General features: G+C 42.1%; 1 protein-coding gene across 4 annotated transcripts in view; it reads right to left on the bottom strand.

The window, feature by feature from the left end:
• nmd3 (NMD3 ribosome export adaptor) overlaps nucleotides 1-18,553 on the bottom strand; it is a 56,144-nt gene that overhangs the window by 25,682 nt on the left and 11,909 nt on the right. For all 4 annotated transcript variants that reach the window (XM_038816174.1, XM_038816176.1, XM_038816175.1 and 1 more), the window contains exons 4-11: nucleotides 16,223-16,319; nucleotides 13,275-13,355; nucleotides 12,681-12,809; nucleotides 10,238-10,328; nucleotides 9,346-9,424; nucleotides 6,593-6,689; nucleotides 4,909-5,026; nucleotides 286-431 (exon numbers count right to left, since the gene is read on the bottom strand). In XM_038816174.1, coding sequence (XP_038672102.1) covers nucleotides 286-431; nucleotides 4,909-5,026; nucleotides 6,593-6,689; nucleotides 9,346-9,424; nucleotides 10,238-10,328; nucleotides 12,681-12,809; nucleotides 13,275-13,355; nucleotides 16,223-16,319 — 838 coding nt within the window. The remainder of the gene's footprint in view (nucleotides 1-285; nucleotides 432-4,908; nucleotides 5,027-6,592; nucleotides 6,690-9,345; nucleotides 9,425-10,237; nucleotides 10,329-12,680; nucleotides 12,810-13,274; nucleotides 13,356-16,222; nucleotides 16,320-18,553) is intronic.

The raw sequence follows: 18,553 nt of genomic DNA, 5'->3' as shown, positions 1-18,553 counted from the left end.
CCAACTGTCCTGGCTTGAGTCAATTCACACCTCTCTAACCCAGGGTTACCCCTATCTCTGGATCTGTAAAGATTTAATTACCTGCAAATGCTCACATTCTAAGCATTGTCGTATGTTTCTGGAACATACCTCTTCATTCACCTGAGGAAGGAGCAGTGCTCTGAAAGCTAGTGTTTGAAACAAACCTGTTGGACTTTAACCTGGTGTTGTAAGACTTCTTACTTGGTTTTCTTAGGCGTCAAGAAGAAAATTTCACACTACTTCAAAGATGACCACTTTACTTACTCTGCTGGATATCGTGCCTGTGCCAGGAACACGCTTAGAGTCTCTGACTATGTCAATATCCATAACAATAAACTCCTCCAGTTGCCCAGGTTGATAAAGGCTGTAAAAGGGGTACCGCCAATAGGTAGTTCCATCAATTTCAGCAACTGCAGGTAATTGAAAAAGGCAAATTAGGATACTTCAACCCCACCTTTTATGCCATTCATTTCCATATTGTGAAAGAATGTCACATGTGCTCTGCCTGAAGAACAGTCCTTGGCTCATTGCCAGCAGACGCCTCATCCCAAGCTGTTTCCTTGGTAGTTTTTGTCAGTAGCAATTTGCCATTGCCTTCCACTTTTGAAACCAGGCGAGGAAGCAGGTCGCATGTTTACCTCAGCCAGAACTGGAATCAAACCTGCGCTGTTGATATTATTCTGCACCACAAGCTAGCCATCTAGCCAACTGAGCTAACCAGTTCCCTCCCCCACCCCCCAAATCAACGAATGACTATCATAATAACAAAAAAATAGCTTCAAATATACTAAATAGACACTTTTAAAAAGTACAAGCAACACAGTTGATTTAGGGTTAAGGAAACGTTTAACACAATCAAAGGATTTAGATAACAAATCGGAAGAATGATGTACAACACATTATCTTAGCCAGTATAGCCACTCTACTCCATTTTATTTTACTAACTCCCACAACAAACGGCTCAGATCTATTTCTAATAGCCTTCACAACAGAAAATGTAAACCTGGAACACCGTTCCCAAGAATGCTGCTGGTGTACCTATATGACATGGACCACAGCGATTCAAGGCGGCAGCTCCCCATGAAATTCAACAGGCAACAAATTCAAGCCTTGCTAGTGATGGAGGCATCCCATGAACAAATATTTAAACAAGTTATTTTGCATGAGAAAATAACCTTGCTGGGGTGGAGGGACAGTTGTTCTGCAAGAAATTACTCCCTTCATTGTTCTATATATTTTTTTAAAATCATAATACTCATTGATACCTCATTTCAATTTTCCCAGAGACTTTTCTATGGTTAGTCTAAATAAAGAACCATTGCACAGTAATATCTGTAGTACACAAAAGCATCTCTACTCTTGCAGCAACTGAAGTCTACAGTATACAAGCATACATTAAAGTATTCGAAGCCTCATTTAAAAAAAAACAATTTTTATTGAACTTTTAACATTTTATACAAATCGAAACAAAACAACAGTAACACGTGTATCAACGCCCAAGGTGACAAACTCCTCTCCACAACTATAACAACCCTCCCAAAAAAAAACCTAGAACAGCACAACCCACCCACTAACAGCTAACAGTGACCAGATTCTTAAAGTACAATATGAACAGACGCCATCTACGATAGAACCTGTCGATCGCCTCCCCCCCCCCCCCCCCCCCCCCCGCCTCACAGTGAAAGAAGCTTCACTTTTAACAGTCACACCCCAAAACAATTTCAACTCACAGTAAAGATTTACTTCTGTTTAAATGAGTACATCATGGGGACATTTATAATCCTCCATCATTATCATAGCAATACTGACATTATGTAATGGGCAAACAAAATTCAAGATATATCTACAAATATAACTAAGAAAAATAAACATGATTGCACACTGGCTACAAAAACACATTTTCCAATTCCAGTTTATATTAACAATAATTATTTCAAAATGAAAACACTCGAGCAGAACGGACAGCATCTGTCAAAACAGTAAGGCAGAGTTGATGTTTCAGATCAATGACCCAGTTCTGATAAATGGTCAGTGACTGAAATGGTAATTCTATTTTCCTTTCCCTACAGATGCTGCCTGACCTGCAAATTCCAGCATATTCTGTTTTAATTTCATAATTCCCAGCAACTGCAGTATTTTTATTCTATCTGTATTTCCCCCTGTCTTGTCCTGAAACAGTGATTCATGTTGAATGCAGTTGCATGGACACTGACTCTCCTACAATAACTCACACATACTTGAGTGAGAGTCAGGTTTAAAGTCACGCAATGGCATCAGTCAACACTGATCCGGTCTTCATACACATTTTCCAGTGTGGGTTTGGGGATGGAGACTTACTTTAGCTTAACCTGGACCAGAGGCAGTCTACAGTCTCAGAATAAGAGTAAGCCATTCAGGACTGAGATCAGGAGGAATTTCTTCACTCAAATGGCGATAAATCTTTGAAACTCTCTACTGCAGAGGGCTGTAAAGGCTCAGTCACTGAACATGTTCAAGACTGAGATCAATAGATTTCTATATACTAATGACAAAGGGACATGGGGATAGCACAGGAAAATGACACTGAGGTAGACTATTAGCCCTAATCCAGTTGAATAGGAGAACAGGCTCAAGGGCCTGAATGGCCTATTCCTGCTCCTATGTTTCCATCAGGGACAACTGAAATGTTCACACTGCTGTCGGTCATGAAATCACTAACCCTGCACAAATCACTGAATAAATACATTGCTGAGCTTTATAAGCCAGGGAGATCTCGTGACTGCCTCAATAGGCACAAACAGCATATTCACCAAAAAGCCCATTAAGAATCAGTCAGTATTCTGCAGTATAATTGTCATAAGTAACCTAAGTTGCACCTTATTCACCACTTTCCAACAGTCTTTCCTGTAATACAACTGCGATGTTATGCTGCACCAGTTAAATTATTTGCAGCAAAATTACATTCCCTGCATAAAGAATTAAAATCTGACATAGTAAGTATTCCAGCTGTGCTCTTCACTTGTGACAGAATCCTGTCATTGGATTACAACCTTGAAGCTGCCTTCACATCATTCTTTACAGGAAGGATGGACACAACCAATGAATCATCAAAGCTACGCCCTGATTCCACTCTCAAATACTGCAATCATTGCAATTCTAGGGCAAACACCCTGACGTACACAAAATCTCTACCACATATATAAATTGGTACGTTGGTGACATCATTCCAGTCTTTATAAAGTGAAAAAAATTGTCAAATGTCAGTATCTATCTATAAGCACCAGTAAGTCTGTAGATGAAGCATTACATAATTGACTTTAGATCAGTCACATTGATTTTAGGTGAAAAAGCTTTGGCATTGTTGGCCTAACAGTAATCCAAGGCCTCTACAAATGTAATTATTTCCAGCAGCTTACATCAGCATAGGGCTAAATCATCAGTAACCTCACATCAGATTGCCAAGTAGTTCAGCATAACATTTTTATCAGTGCAAAAATCATCCCAATACTCACCTTCCTTTCAAAAGGCGCCCACTCCATACCAAAAATTCAAAAGCAAAGTCTTGCCTCAGGCACGTAACATCTGACAATTTTCTCTCCCTAAAGGGGACATCTATTCAGCCATTCTACTATTGTCTCAATGCCTTATTCCCTTTCACAGCTGCTGATATCATAACCTGTTGAGTCCATCAGCACGTACTTGCAGACATTTCCTGTATTACACTGACTTATAAATTCCAACTGCAGTACCACACATCACCACTAGATGCCCTATAAACAAGATTTGCATGTAGGCAGCATCTCAGCTTTGCATGCAAGTAGCATATTTATAGTTGCATTAAATACATGCAAATCCCACTATGAAAATTATAATTTGACTGCCACCTTAATTGTTAAGTGATTCAATCCCATTGCCAAGAATTTTAAGGTTCAACTTTATTAAGGTGAATGTTTGAGGACTTGTTTGTCCCCAACAAAAATGGTTATACTGGATGAGGAACGGTCACTTCATCACAAGCCCTGCCTCCGCTGCGGAGCAAATTTACGGACTCGCTCTACCTTTCCTTCCCTCCTCCCTCGCCATGTTAAAACATCCAATAGGGAATCATAGATTAGAATCCCTACAGTGTAGAAAGCCATTGACTCTGCATTGACAGTTAGAATGAGCACTCTACCTATGACCCCTTCCTCCTATCCCGGTAACGCCATAACCTAAATCGCTACCTCCCAGGACACCAAGGGACAATTTAGCATGGCCAATCCACCTAACCCGTACATCTTTGGACTGTGGGAGGAAACCAGCGCACCCAGAGGAAACCCCCGCAGACACAGGAGGAACATACAAACTCCACACAGGCAGTCACCCAAGGCCAGAATTGAACCAGTTCCTGGCAGTGTGAGGCAGCACTGCTAACAACCGTGCCACCGTGCTGGTCATGTGCCCCACCCTTCCACTGCCACCTTCCCCTGTTCTCCCTTTCTCCACAGCCTGGATACAGCTAACCCCCCTCACTGTCCGTAAATTGTACTTGATCTTCCAAACTAGTGATTTATAAAAAAATAATTTGGACTTAAATTGAACTAAAACCACGAAACACATTTACAATCGGTCCACTTTGGATTCTCTTCCTCCATTTTACTGAGTTCACTCTTTCTAATTTTCATCTATATTTTCTATATTCCTCTGTCTGGTAAACCACTAACCCAATTCAGACACCAATTCCAAACTGAGTTTATTGGGCCACCAGACCAACCAAACGGTATCACCACTAATTTAATGCAGTGCTAAATGTGAAAACAAATATCAACAAACCCTCCAACCTAGTATCTGTAGAGGATATATTCATGTAAGCAGAATTAGTTGCCAATATTACAGTACAAATGAGGGAAACATACTGCAGACACTTACTTTGCAGGCTGTTAGGATCAATGATGTGCATTGTACTAGTCACCCGAACACAAATACAGATCTGTCTCATGTTTCCAAGGCTCTGAGCTAGCCGTGGTGGCAGGCATACTAAATTGTCCTGTTAAAACAAAAGGAAATAACATTTTAAACATTCTTGTAATGTCTTTGCTGTGAAATGTTTACTGGATCATTTCTGCTTTCTGCATTATTGATCATAAATATCTGCTACAGGATCAACTCTACCTCCACATGCGCAAGGCTCAACCTAACGCAGCTAAATTGGTAAATAGAGCCCATTTGACCAGAGCCCGAATGAGCAGGTTCTTCCCGGAGGTGGAGGATAGATGTGAACATTGCCAAGGAGGCCCAGCCAACCACACCCACATGTTCTGGTCTTGCCCCAGACTTGCTGGGTCCTGGACAGCCATCTTCGAGGCAATGCCCAAAGTGGTGGAGATGAGGGTGGAGCCATGTACGAAAGTGGCGGTCTTCGGGGTATCAGACCAATCAGGTCCCTTCATGGGGAGGAGGGCGGACGCTCTTGCCTTTGCCTCCCTGATCGCCCACCGTAGGATCCTGCTTGGCTGGCGGTCAGCAGCACCACCTAAAGCTGCAGACTGGCTGTTCGACCTATCAGAATTTCTCCAAATGGAGAAAATCAAATTCACCATCCATGTGTCGGAAGAGGGCTTCCACAAAATATGGGAGCCATTCACCCGACTGTTCGGAGACCTGTTTGTGGCCAACACATAAATAAATAAATAGCCAGTAACCAGGGGGGAATAGCGAGGACAAGACAAAGAGGAAAGTGAGGGAGGACAGGGGAGTGATTGGGGGGCGGGGTGGGGGGGGGGATGCAAGGTGAGGTCGCAAAACCCAGCAAGAGAGAGAGAGAGAGAGAGAGATTGTAGGCTGAGCTAGCCAGACGGCAACAGACTGCAAATAGAAAAACCCAAGACGGAACCTTTGTGACTGTACAATAAATGAAAACGAACAGCAATGTATATAATTTTGAAAATGCCAATAAGGTTTAAAAAATAAATAAATATCTGCTACTTTAAAACCACAAACATATAATTTTTCGTCATCAATTTTCAGCATTATGTTCATGCGAGCTCTGCTTGTTTATTTTCCCATTAAAAATTCTGTTTTACATCTTTGTGCTGGCATTGATGATCAGGGCACGCTGAGAAATGCCCATACTTAATTATTAATTACAGGATAAGCATTGCACGTTGAAAATGAACAGTTGCCAGAAAACAACAATATAACAATGAAAATCTATTCTCCAGGCTGTTGACACACCCAGTAAGGTAACAAACTTCTTAAGCTTAGGCAATCCATATACTCTAATTATAAAGATTCAAATTCAAATCACATGAACAGCTTTTAAACCATTAGTATATAATATTAAAATTAATTGTAATTTCAAAGGCTAGCATGACACAACTGAGTAGATTATGTTTTATCCCAAGACTATGGTTTTAAAAGTGTAGCATAAAAGAGTTAAATTTTATTAGTATCGCCACTTTACACAAATTAGAAGATTTGTTCCAGTGACATATTAAGCTGTATTTTAGCAAGTCACCTCAATATAGCATCCACACATTCGAAAATGAAATATCATGAAGTTTCTTAAAATACAACATATTTACAATAATGTTTGCTTAAAACAAAGTTTCACCTTACAGACAGGAACAATTTCCACAGAGAAAGTACTTTTGTAATTATAACTGTTGGAGTGGACATCATGGGAAATTAGGCGCTGAGATGTCTTGTACCTTCAAAAACATAACATTAATTAGTTTTGAATGCACAAAAATAAATTTTCCAGAAAATTAATTCTCATTATGCACTGTACTATATCTTCTTGACTAGTCCAAAACATGCTGTCATTTAGTTTCTTGTAAGATGGCCTGCATACAAGCCAACTTTCAATCGCCTGGATAAAATGTTTTAGCATCAGATGGGCTGGAGCAGGGATCAAACCAGGTGAAGATATAGAAGTGAAAGAAGGTGATCTTTCAGATGTGGATTTGTGAAGATAGCACTCAAGCGGGATGATTATTCTTTACCAATGCAATCTTGGATAGGCTGAAAATCCATAAGGATTGTTTGTGTCAATTTTCTTTCCGCCACCTGCAAGGCCTGTCTGGCAACTGCGTGTTTCAGGATTCATCTAGTCAATGGTCGTGTTACCATTGGAGTTCTCTAGCCAGAAGACATTCTGTGCTCTTGCTAGCCTATCAGGATTTTGCAGTCAGCAGCAAACAAAGCAAGAGCGCTCTTTTGTTGCTGACCATGACTAAAACTGCCTACAAGGATCCAGCCATCTGCATGGCACGAGCTTTTCCCTTTCACGATAGCAGTTTAAATCTGGCACCAAAACAAGGGGATGTCAGCAAGAAAGTAGACAACCAATGAAATTGATATATTCACAGACAGCAAACTATGCCTTTAAAAGCACTTGAAATTCACATGGCAAGATCTACCGGCCGCATCATGCTCGAACTGGAGCGCAACATGGCCATAGGTGCCGGGTGAAGCCTTTCGTGGGCTTCCCGACAGTCAGTACACCTCGCGGGATCTACCAAAGTCCGGCGAGGCATCGAGATCAGGAACCCACTCACAATGGACGTGAACAAGGACGTAAACCTACTATGGTCTACTCATCCGGGGTCTACCAGTTTCCCGGAATCTAATAAGTCTCCCCAGGGAGACCCCAGCCGTTCAGTACCGGTCCACACAAATATGGCCCAGGCGGATCTGCACTTGGGGGGGGGGGGGGGGGGGGGGATGCCAAGGTGCCCGGGTGGCACTGCCAAGCGAGGAGAACTGTCAGGGCTCAGGAGGGGGCATTCCCATGAAAGGATGGTGGAGAGGGGTATGAAAGGTGGGGGTCCTAGAAGGGGGAGCCTGAAGAGCGGGGCCCCCAGGGACCACAGAGCGGGGAGTCCTCACATGCGTGGGGTGACATTGCCAATGGAGATGGGGGGAGACGCACAAGCTCACTTAGGAGATCAGGGAACCCTTTCAAAATGGCTGCTCAATCTCTAGTTGAGCTCCCCAGTGATGAAAATAATTCTGTGTGGGCTAAATTGGTGGGAAATTCACCAGGACCCAAAAAAATGGCCAAACATTGTTACTGTAGGAAGTCTTACAACACCAGGTTAAAGTCCAACATGTTTGTTTCACCCGAGGATGGAGCAGTGCTCCGAAAGCTAGTGTTTGAAACAAAATTGTTGGACTTTAACCTGGTGTTGTAAGACTTCTTAGTGTGCTCACCCCAGTCCAACGCCAGCATCTCCACATCACAAATATCGTTAGATAGCAGAGGACAGCAGAAAACTCTCAGCAAAACCATCCATAAATGACACTTGGAAACCTTTCCGTGCCCATAATTGCAAGGGAGATAGAAATTTGTGGAAACCACAAAGCTTATTGCGGGGTATGACAGTTTTAAGGTTTGTGGAAGAATTCTGATTGAAGAGATTCAGAGGGTGTGTGGGAAAGAAAGGCACTGATTTGGAAGGAGACAACATGGACAAGGGTTTGCAAGTAGTTGACGGTGAATTACCTTGGGAGAGAACATGAAGAGATAGAAGAGAAATTACAGAAAGATGAAGGTTGGGTAGGAGGGATGGGAAGCAGCAAAACAGATAGTTCTGTGCACATGTTGGAACAAAAGGTCAAAGGAGGTTTATAGAAACCGGTCACTGTGGGAGAAAGAAGCCATGGATTAAATCTGCTATCCAGAATAATCTTCCAAATGGCAAGTGATTAATGCACAGAAGAATGAGGCCCATAAGCACTCCGGCCCGGTCTGGTGATGGATGAATGAACGACTTGCATTCCAGACAGACTAGACTGAGATGGTACGATTAGCAGTGGATGCACAGAACGGAATGATTGTTAAGAGTCAGTGGGGCAATTTGGGTTGCTGTTCATTAATGCAGTACCTGACCTCCACTCTGTGAAATTCCAGTCTTTTCTTCAACTTAATACTCAAGTTTTGACAATACATTCTACTTTAATTCCTCAGATATAATTTGTTACTGTGCCCTATATGTGGGCATAGTAGTTTACAACCCTATTTCTTCAACGTTCTGATAGATAAAAAGTATTCTTTGAACCTCATTCCAGTGCCATGCAAAATAACTGAAAAAAGAAATCCTATGAAGGCAAGATGCAACACATGGCCCTTTGAATAACTAGATATCAGCTTTAGGATTGCAATAGTTCAAAACAGAGTGTTCCTTAAAACACTGTGGGGTTACTGACTGCAGGGGTACAAGGAGGCAACTCATCGCCACCTTTCCATGGTCAATTAGAGATGGGCAGTAATTGCTGGCACTTCCAATTATGCCCACATCCCAGGAATGAATATATCCCTCACAATTGTTTAGTTTTGCCCAAGGTACAATGTTCTACACCTACTTGCAAGGAACTGTACATTGCAGGAAGTCCACCATCTTCTGTGCATGTTGCTTGGATCCATAATAGAAATCCAGACCATCTAAAATCAAAATTCGGTGAGTGAGGCTAAACTTCTGGTTTTTTTGAACGCATTCAAAAAAAAAATCTCAAAAAAGGATAGACATGAAAAGATTATGGTACTGCTTTACCCAAACATGGCTCAAATTTACTTTTCAAATAATCCAAATGTTAAAAGCCAAAGCTGGTTCTTTAAAAATCCACTAATTAATTTTGGAAGTAAATTTTAATTAGCATAATTCCAAATGGGATGTCTCAAACTATATTGAAATTGTACCTACAGCCTTGATATTGCACTGTGCAATGAATATTGTATGAATACTTAACATTTTCATATACAGTTTATTTTACTGGACATTCATTCGCTTATTTTCAGCTTTCAGAAAATGGAAATTGAATTGAAGAAAATGTTGCCGTAAGCTATTTTTCACCTCCACACACGGGAGAATTCATAGCTTCCCTTGAAAACTGAAAGGCCATTACTGAGCTATATGGAGTCGAAAGACTCGGGTTGTATTTCTTGAACTTAGCCAGAACATCAACGGATAGCAAAAATATGTCTGATTCCTGGTCCTAATATCAGTGAAAACACCGTCCTAGAAAGCATGTGCACATGAATTTTAGGAAAACTGGTGACTCAGCTCTGATGCCCTCATTGATCAAATAACTCATCCAGCTTTTCAGACTTTCATGTGACTATTTGGTTAACTTACAGTCACTCGTCAAACTGGCAATTTCACTATGTACTTAAACTGAGTGGTAAAACTAAATGTGTTGCAAAAACTCTGGGGCTTTTCCAATCTAACAATCAAATCAGGACTAAATAGTCACTTACCGTGGATTTCCTTTACACGAAGTGTGTTTTGATGCAGTTTATGTTTCAGGATTAATTGTTCCAAGTAATAAAAAGTTTTCTTGTGTGGCGTCTAAGGGGCAACCAACAGAAACACTGTTAATTTAGTGGAAATCATTTTATTAAAATCTTCTCATTGTTAATAATCTTAACACTGAACAGTTCTTTACAAATAAAATTTCAGGTAATGAGCAAGTCTGGAGTTAAACCATACTGTAAGACATTGATACAGTATGTTTTGAAGACATCTACAGAATAAAAGTTTCACTAAACCAGGTCAAAATATTCTAGCATCATGTAGAGTTATGTAAAATGGTTTCCTCTCCAACTATTGCCAGTTAATAGGCATATTTTACTTATACAATTACTTGCAACTGGCAGCACTGCATATTTAAAAATTCATTCTTGGGATGTGGGCGCCGCTGACAAGGCCAACATTCATTGTCCATCATTAAGTGCCCTCGAGAAGGTGAAATGAAATGAAAATCGCTTATTGTCACAAGTAGGCTTCAAATGAAGTTACTGCGAAAAGCCCCTAGTCGCCACATTCCGGCACCTGTTCGGGGAGGCTGATACGGCAATTGAACCGTGCTGCTGGCCTGCCTTGGTCGGCTCTCAAAGCCAGCGATTTAGCCCTGTGCTAAACCAGCCCCTAGGTGGCGGTGGTGAGCTTCAACTGCTGCAATGCATCTGGTGTAGGTATACCCACAGTGCTGTCAGGGAGGTAGGCCAATGATTTTGACCCAGAGACAGTGAAGGAAAAGCGATATCTTTTCAAGTCAGGATAGTGTGCCTTGGAGGGGCTCTTCCAGGTGGTTGTGTTCCCATGTCTGTGCTGTCATTGTCCTTCTAGATTAGGGTTTTTCAAACTGTAGGTCATGGCCTGTGTATGGGTCGTAGGCAGGTGTCTGGAGGATCGCAGAGCAAGAAAGACAACAAGGATGTGAAGAACTGAAGATGGATCATTTTAAACAAAGAAAAACTGAAATCAGGAACAAAAATGATTTTGTTGAGAGCGGCTTTGCTAATTGTGCCAATGCAGATCAGGATGCAAAGCCCATGTGTGTTTTGTGCAGAGAAGTACTGGCAAATGAGAGTTTAAAACCCTCAAAACATCAAAGGCATTTGAAGACTAAGCATGAAGAGTTTGAGAAAAAACCTCGTGCTTTCTTTTTTCAAAAGATGCAACAAGAACTCAAATCATCAGCTCAAGTCCTTGGCAGAAATGTAACATTTAATTCCAAAGGAAGTGAGACTGTGAGGACCAAGCAGGCTCACCTGCCGCATTGAAGGTAGAAAATGGTGGGTTCCAAAGGCCGGCCGGCATGGCTCCTGAAGGCCGGCCAGCTGATAAAAGTGGGTCCTGGGCAGCACGGTGGCCTAGTGGTTAGCACAACCGCCTCACGGCGCTGAGGTCCCAGGTTCGATCCCGGCTCTGGGTCACTGTCTGTGTGGAGTTTGCACATTCTCCCCGTGTCTGCGTGGGTTTCGCCCCCACAACCCAAAAATGTGCAAAGTAGGTGGATTGGCCACGCTAAATTGCCCCTTAATTGGAAAAAATAATTGGGTAATCTAAATTTTTTTTTAAAAGTGGGTCCTGGGGGAAAAAAGTTTGGATAAAGAGTGTTCTAGATGGTAGTGGCCGTGATTTGAAAGGTACTGTCTAAGGAGGCTTGGTGAGTTCCTGATGTGTAACTTATAGATAGTACTGCACATGGCACAGTGGTTAGCATTGCTGCCTACTGCGCTGAGGACCCGAGTTCGAATCCCAGCCCTGGGTCACTGTCCATGTGGAGTCTGCACATTTGCCCCGTGTCTGCGTGGGTTTCACCCCCGCAACCCAAAGATGTGCAGGTTAGGTGGATTAGCCATGCTAAATTGCCCCTTAATTGGAAAAAAATATATAATTGGGTACTCCAAATTTTTTTGTTTTTTTTTAAATGGATCAATGCAGTCTTTCAGCCAGACGCGGTGGCAGAGCCTGGTCACGTCGAGCCCTGTACATCCCTGCTTTTGGCATCAAATCACAGAGGGGAGATTGCTCCATTTTCTAGCTGCGAGCAAGCAAGACAACAGGACTGTGAAGAACTGAAGGTGGATCGCTGTGTAGTGGTGGAGGGAGTGACTGTTTGTGGGTGAGGTGCCAAGCAAGAGTGTTGCTTGATCCTGGATGGCGTCAAGATTCTCGAGTGTTGTTGCTGCGCACATCCAGGCAAGTGGAGTTTCAGGAGGAGAGTTACTCACCACAGGATTCCTAACCTCTGACCTGCTCTTGCAGCCTCGATAGTTATAAGGCTAATTTTATTGCAATAAAGAATCATGTATTTAACAGTATGTCTTCAAAAAGAACATAAATATGTTAATTATATTGAAATGTAAAGGCTTTTTAATGTTACTTTTGCAGTGAAAAAAACATTTTATTCACCTTCTGTCGGACTTGTACTACTGCCTTCCAATAATCTTTAGCTTCAACACGGTGACAATCATCACACATCTGTTGCAGGATGACGAAGTCGATCACAAAAACCTGCTGCAAGATTGCTCCACTCATTACCTACACACAAAGTGCACAGTTAGAAAATTTAAAACAGCGCAAGGTAAAAACTGCCTCATTAATCAAAGGATCAAGACACCCAGGAAATATAAAGCACTCAAATAGATTCAATGAGGAGTAAAATATCTGCCTGAAAATTAACTAATCAATACTAACCTTTTCCACCAACCTTCATTCCCCACCTCACTAAAGCCATTCAACACAAATACAAAGTCCCTGCTCAGACTCTCATGCAGACAATGTGCGACTAACCTTCCCATATTCTCTTACTATGTACAGTCAAAATGTTAACATTCCAATTTTGCATCAGGGTCCTCAATACTTCCCGTCAAGGTATTCATCAATGTAACAGTGGGAGAATGTCACATCAGGGAGCTTTAGATTTAAAATACACCAAATTTCCCCAGTAAATGAACTAACCAAACAAAAGTAGTCACTATTGTGGAAGAATAACTTTCTTCTCACCTCCTTTTGAACTGTAAGTTTGACCTTTAATCTCTTGGAATGAGGCTCGGTCCAAATAAAGCCAGCATCAATTAGACGTACCTGAAAAAAGTAGTAATTGATGTTGAAACTACAAGCAAAAGTATCTCCATAATTTATTTTGCTGATTAAATTATTGTATACAGAATCGGACAAATCCAAATTAGCAATATTTTACTTCATACTTAAGATTGTATATTAGTTCCAGGATGAAGTGTTTGGTGTTCACACATTGAGTCAAGAGACGAGTCTGTTACCAAAAGAGTCACAGCTGCCATTATGACTGTCATACATAGATTGCGATCAGGAGGCACAGTTCTGTTTGGCATACATGACCATGTTGATCACTCTTCTACCAATCAATAGTTGAAGTCCTGCCATCAGGTTTCTACAACTCGTATCAAAGTCACAAATGGCAACCTATGTCACTGTGACAAAGATAAACAATCAGCCCTTGTTTTTCTCAACCCACCTGCAGCCTTTGACATTCGACTATCATAAATCTCCTAAAACTCTCCACTGTCATCCAGCTGACTGTGATTGCACTCACCTAGGTCTGTTCTCGTCTATTGAGTTGTAGTCAGCGAATCACCTGCAATGTCTTCTCCTCATAGTCCAGCTCTATTACCTCTGATCTCCCCCAAGGATCTATCCATGCCCCTTCCTATTTTTCAACTACACGCTGTCCCTTAGGCAGCACGGTAGCATTTTGGATGGCACAATCGCTTCACAGCTCCAGGGTCACAGGTTCAATTCCGGCTTGGGTCACTGTCTGTGCGGAGTCTGCACATCCTCCCAGTGTGTGCGTGGGTTTCCTCCAGGTGCTCCGGTTTCCTCCCACAGTCCAAAGATGTGGTTAGGTGGATTGGCCATGATAGATTGCCCTTAGTGACCCTTAGTGTTGGGTGGGGTTACTGGGTTATGGGGATAGGGTGGAGGTGTTAACCTTGGGTAGGGTGCTCTTTCCAGGAGCCGGTGCAGACTCGATGGGCTGAATGGCCTCCTTCTGCACTGTAAATTCTATGAAATTCTATCAGCAAATACTGTGTTAGTTAGAATTTTTCATAGAATTTATAGTGCAGGAGGCCATTCGGCCCATTGAGTCTGCACTGGCACCCTGGAGCACCCTACCCTAGCCTACACCTCCACCCTATCCCCATAACCCAGCAACCCCACCCAACACCAAGGGCAATTTTGAACACTAAGGGTAATTTAGCATGGCCAGTCCACCTAACCTGCCCACCTTTGGACTGTGGGAGGAAACTGGAGCACCCGGAGGAAACCCATGCACACACGGGGAGAACGTGCAGACTCTGCACAGTGACCCAAGCCGGAATCGATCCTGGGACCCTGGAGCTATGAAGCAATTGTGCTAACCACAATGCTCCCGTGCTGCCCTAGTTTTCACATAAACACTGACAAAACCTTGATCTCCTTTACCACCAGCTTTACCAACCCCTCCACTGTCGCTAAATCATACTGCCCATGCCTAACATCAAGTACTGGATAAGTAAAAGTTTCTCTGTAAATTTTCTCAAGATCAAAGCCATTATATCATCTCTCCAAGACATGCTCCTCTCTAGCCACTGATTCCACCCCCGGTAAATGTGAGACTAAACAGAATGTTGCAACTATGGTGTCATATCTAACCCCAAGATGTGTCTCAGATACACATATCTGCACCATCACCAAAATTGCATATTCCACCTCCGTGGCACTGCCTTATTCCTCCCAGTATGTGCTCATCTGCTGTTGAAAGCCTCAACCATCCTTTGTCAGTTCCAGATGTGATTATTGTAACACACTCCTAGGTGGCCCCAAACATTCTACCCTGCATAAACTAGGTGTCAGCCAAACCTTTGTTGCCCATGTCTTAAACCCTGTTTACTAATCACCCTTGTGCTAACTGAATCGCACTGACTCTCAGTTAAGCAAGACTTGCATATTAAAATTCTCATCCTTGTTTCAAATTCCTCCATGGCCTCCTCCCCAAAGAAAACCCTCCCTGCCTCTATAATGTCCTTGAGCCCTAAACCTGCCGAGACATCTAAATTCCTCCAATTCTGGCTTCTTGAGCATCATAATTTTGATTGAGCCAACACTAGTGGCCGTGCCATCAACTACTAAGGAATTCCCTCCCCCAACCTCTCCAGTCCTCCTCCTTTAAGACACTCCTGGAAACCTACCTTATGGTCCTGGGTTCTAATATCTTATTATGTAGCTCGGTTTCAAATTTTATTTGATAATGTTCGGGAAACTACTTGGGATGTTGCAGTTAATAGGAGTTAGTGTGCTGATAAAAAAAAACTCAGCAGGATTTCAAAACTATTGGCTTGTACAGAAGTTAATGCCCTACTGAACTACTACTTCTGTTTGTTAGGACTTAAAATACAAACATTCAAAAATAAAATCAATAAAAAGCAAAGAATGTATTTAATTGCCTTACTTAAAAAATCACCATTCAGCCATTTCACAGTTTTACTTTACAAAATGAAGCATAAGAAATTTACAGAAAGAGCACATTCAGATTCAAGATAGAAGCATGCTTGTTCTATTTTAAATATGTTTAAATATAAATACATGGAGCTTATGCTGAAAAGACAATTTTTAAGTTATAGACAAAAGTCGTTGAGAAAATAGAATCTCAAATCAGTGGTAAATCAGCAATGCTACATGTAATAATTACTAAAGCCAATATAAGAGAATGCTGGTGTTCATGGACAACTGTGGAAAATATTCAAGCAGCATAATTATCGATGAATTTTAACAAGATAGGCATGAACTCAAATGACTAATATTTTTCATTTTAGCACTATAACTACAACTTCAAGCAATGAAACATAAATATTTTGCCTGCAATTAAATGATCATCCCTGAAAAGCAAAACCGGACATGAAACACAATTTTGCCATAAGATCCTGTCTACTAACTTTAGTCAAAGGGGACTTTAGTTTTTTAAGGCACAGAGTTAAAAGTTCCCTTGATTCCAATGCACACTGTATCCATGTTCCAGGAGGCTGAAGATATCTGTGGAGCAAAACCAAAAGTCAACATCTGAGTTAATTAATCCAGGAAATCAACAAACTATTATTTATTAATATATTTGTCAATCAGGGCTGAAAATATTGCATGCCAGTAGACAGGTCCTGAATGAACAAACTTTGGGTTGTTGCAAGTGTCATCTGCTGGTAAACTGCATTGTTTTAGCTAGTTGAATTCTACAAATATCATTGTACAGATATTAATCCACAAGTCTTCATTCTGCACCGAACAGACTGGAGTTAGCTGAGTGAGTTATAGAACATAGAACACTACAGCGCAGTACGGGCCCTTCGGCCCTCGATGTTGCGCCGACCTGTGAAACCATCTGAAGCCTATCTGACCTACACTATTCCATTTTCATCCATATGTCTATCCAGTGACCACTTAAATGCCCTTAAAGTTGGCGAGTCTACTACTATTGCAGGCAGGGCGTTCCACACCCCTACTACTCTCTGAGTAAAGAAACTGCCTCTGACATCTGTCCTATATCTCTCACCCCTCAATTTAAAGCTATGTCCCCTCGTGTTGGTCATCACCATCCGAGGAAAAAGACTCTCACTGTCCACCCTATCTAACCCTCTGACTATCTTATATGTCTCTATTAAGTCACCTCTCAGCCTTCTCCTCTCTAACGAAAACAACCTCAATTCCCTGAGCCTTTCCTCGTAAGACCTTCCCTCCATACCAGGCAACATCCTAGTAAATCTCCTCTGAACCCTTTCCAAAGCTTCCACATCCTTCCTATAATGTGGTGACCAGAACTGCACGCAGTACTCCAGGTGTGGCCGCACCAGAGTTATGTACAGCTGCAGCATGACCTTGTGGTTCCGAAACTCAATCCCCCTGCTTATAAAGGCTAGCACACCATATGCCTTCTTAACAGCCCTATTAACCTGGGTGGCAACTTTCAGGGATTTATGTACCTGGATGCCGAGATCTCTCTGTTCATCTACACTACCAAGAATCTTGCCATTAGCCCAGTACTCTGCATTCCTGTTACTCCTTCCAAAGTGAACCACCTCACACTTTTCCGCATTAAACTCCATCTGCCACCTCTCAGCCCAGCTCTGCAGCTTATCTATGTCCCTCTGTATCCTATAACATCCTTCAGCACTATCCACAACTCCACCGACCTTCGTGTCATCTGCAAATTTACTAACCCATCCTTCTACACCCTCTTCCAGGTCATTTATAAAAATGACAAACAGCAGTGGCCCCAAAACAGATCCTTGCGGTACACCACTAGTAACTGAACTCCAGGATGAACATTTGCCATCAACCACCACCCTCTGTCTTCTTTCAGCTAGCCAATTACTGATCCAAACCACTAAATCACCTTCAATTCCATACTTCCTTATTTTCTGCAATAGCCTACCGTGGGGAACCTTATCAAACGCCTTACTGAAATCCATATACACCACATCAACAGCTTTACCCTGATCCACCTGTTTGGTCACCTTCTCAAAAAACTCAATAAGGTTTGTGAGACATGACCTACCCTTCACAAAACCGTGTTGAGTATCGCTAATCAACTTGTTCTTTTCAAGATGATTATAAACCCTATCTCTTATAACCTTTTCCAACATTTTACCCACAACCGAAGTAAGGCTCACAGGTCTATAATTACCAGGGTTGTCTCTACTCCCCTTCTTGAACAAGGGGACAACATTTGCTATCCTCCAGTCTTCCGGCACTATTCCTGTCGACAAAGACGACATAAAGATCAAGGACAAAGGCTCTGCAATCTCCTCCCTGGCTTCCCAGAGAATCCTAGGATAAATCCCATCTGGCCCAGGGGACTTATCTATTTTGACATTTTCTAAAATTGCTAACACCTCCTCCTTTTGAACCTCAATTCCATCTAGCCTGGTCGACTGAACCTGAGTGTTCTCCTCGACAACATTGTCTTTCTCCAGTGTAAACACTGACGAAAAATACCCATTTAATGCTTCCCCTATCTCCTCTGATTCCACACACAACTTTCCACTACTATCCTTGATTGGCCCTAATCTTACTCGAGTCATTCTTTTGTTCCTGATATACCTATAGAAAGCCTTAGGGTTTTCCTTGATCCTATCCGCCAACGACTTTTCGTGTCCTCTCCTCGCTCTTCTTAACTCTCCCTTTAGGTCCTTCCTGGCTAACTTGTAACTCTCAAGTGCCGTAACTGAGCCTTCATGTCTCATCCTAACATAAGCCTTCTTCTTCCTCTTGACAAG

This window comes from Scyliorhinus canicula, chromosome 13, assembly GCF_902713615.1.
Source record: "Scyliorhinus canicula chromosome 13, sScyCan1.1, whole genome shotgun sequence".
Taxonomy (NCBI): Eukaryota; Metazoa; Chordata; class Chondrichthyes; order Carcharhiniformes; family Scyliorhinidae; genus Scyliorhinus; species Scyliorhinus canicula.
The sequence above is the reverse complement of the archived record's forward strand: the minus strand, read 5'-3'. Positions and strand labels throughout refer to the sequence as shown.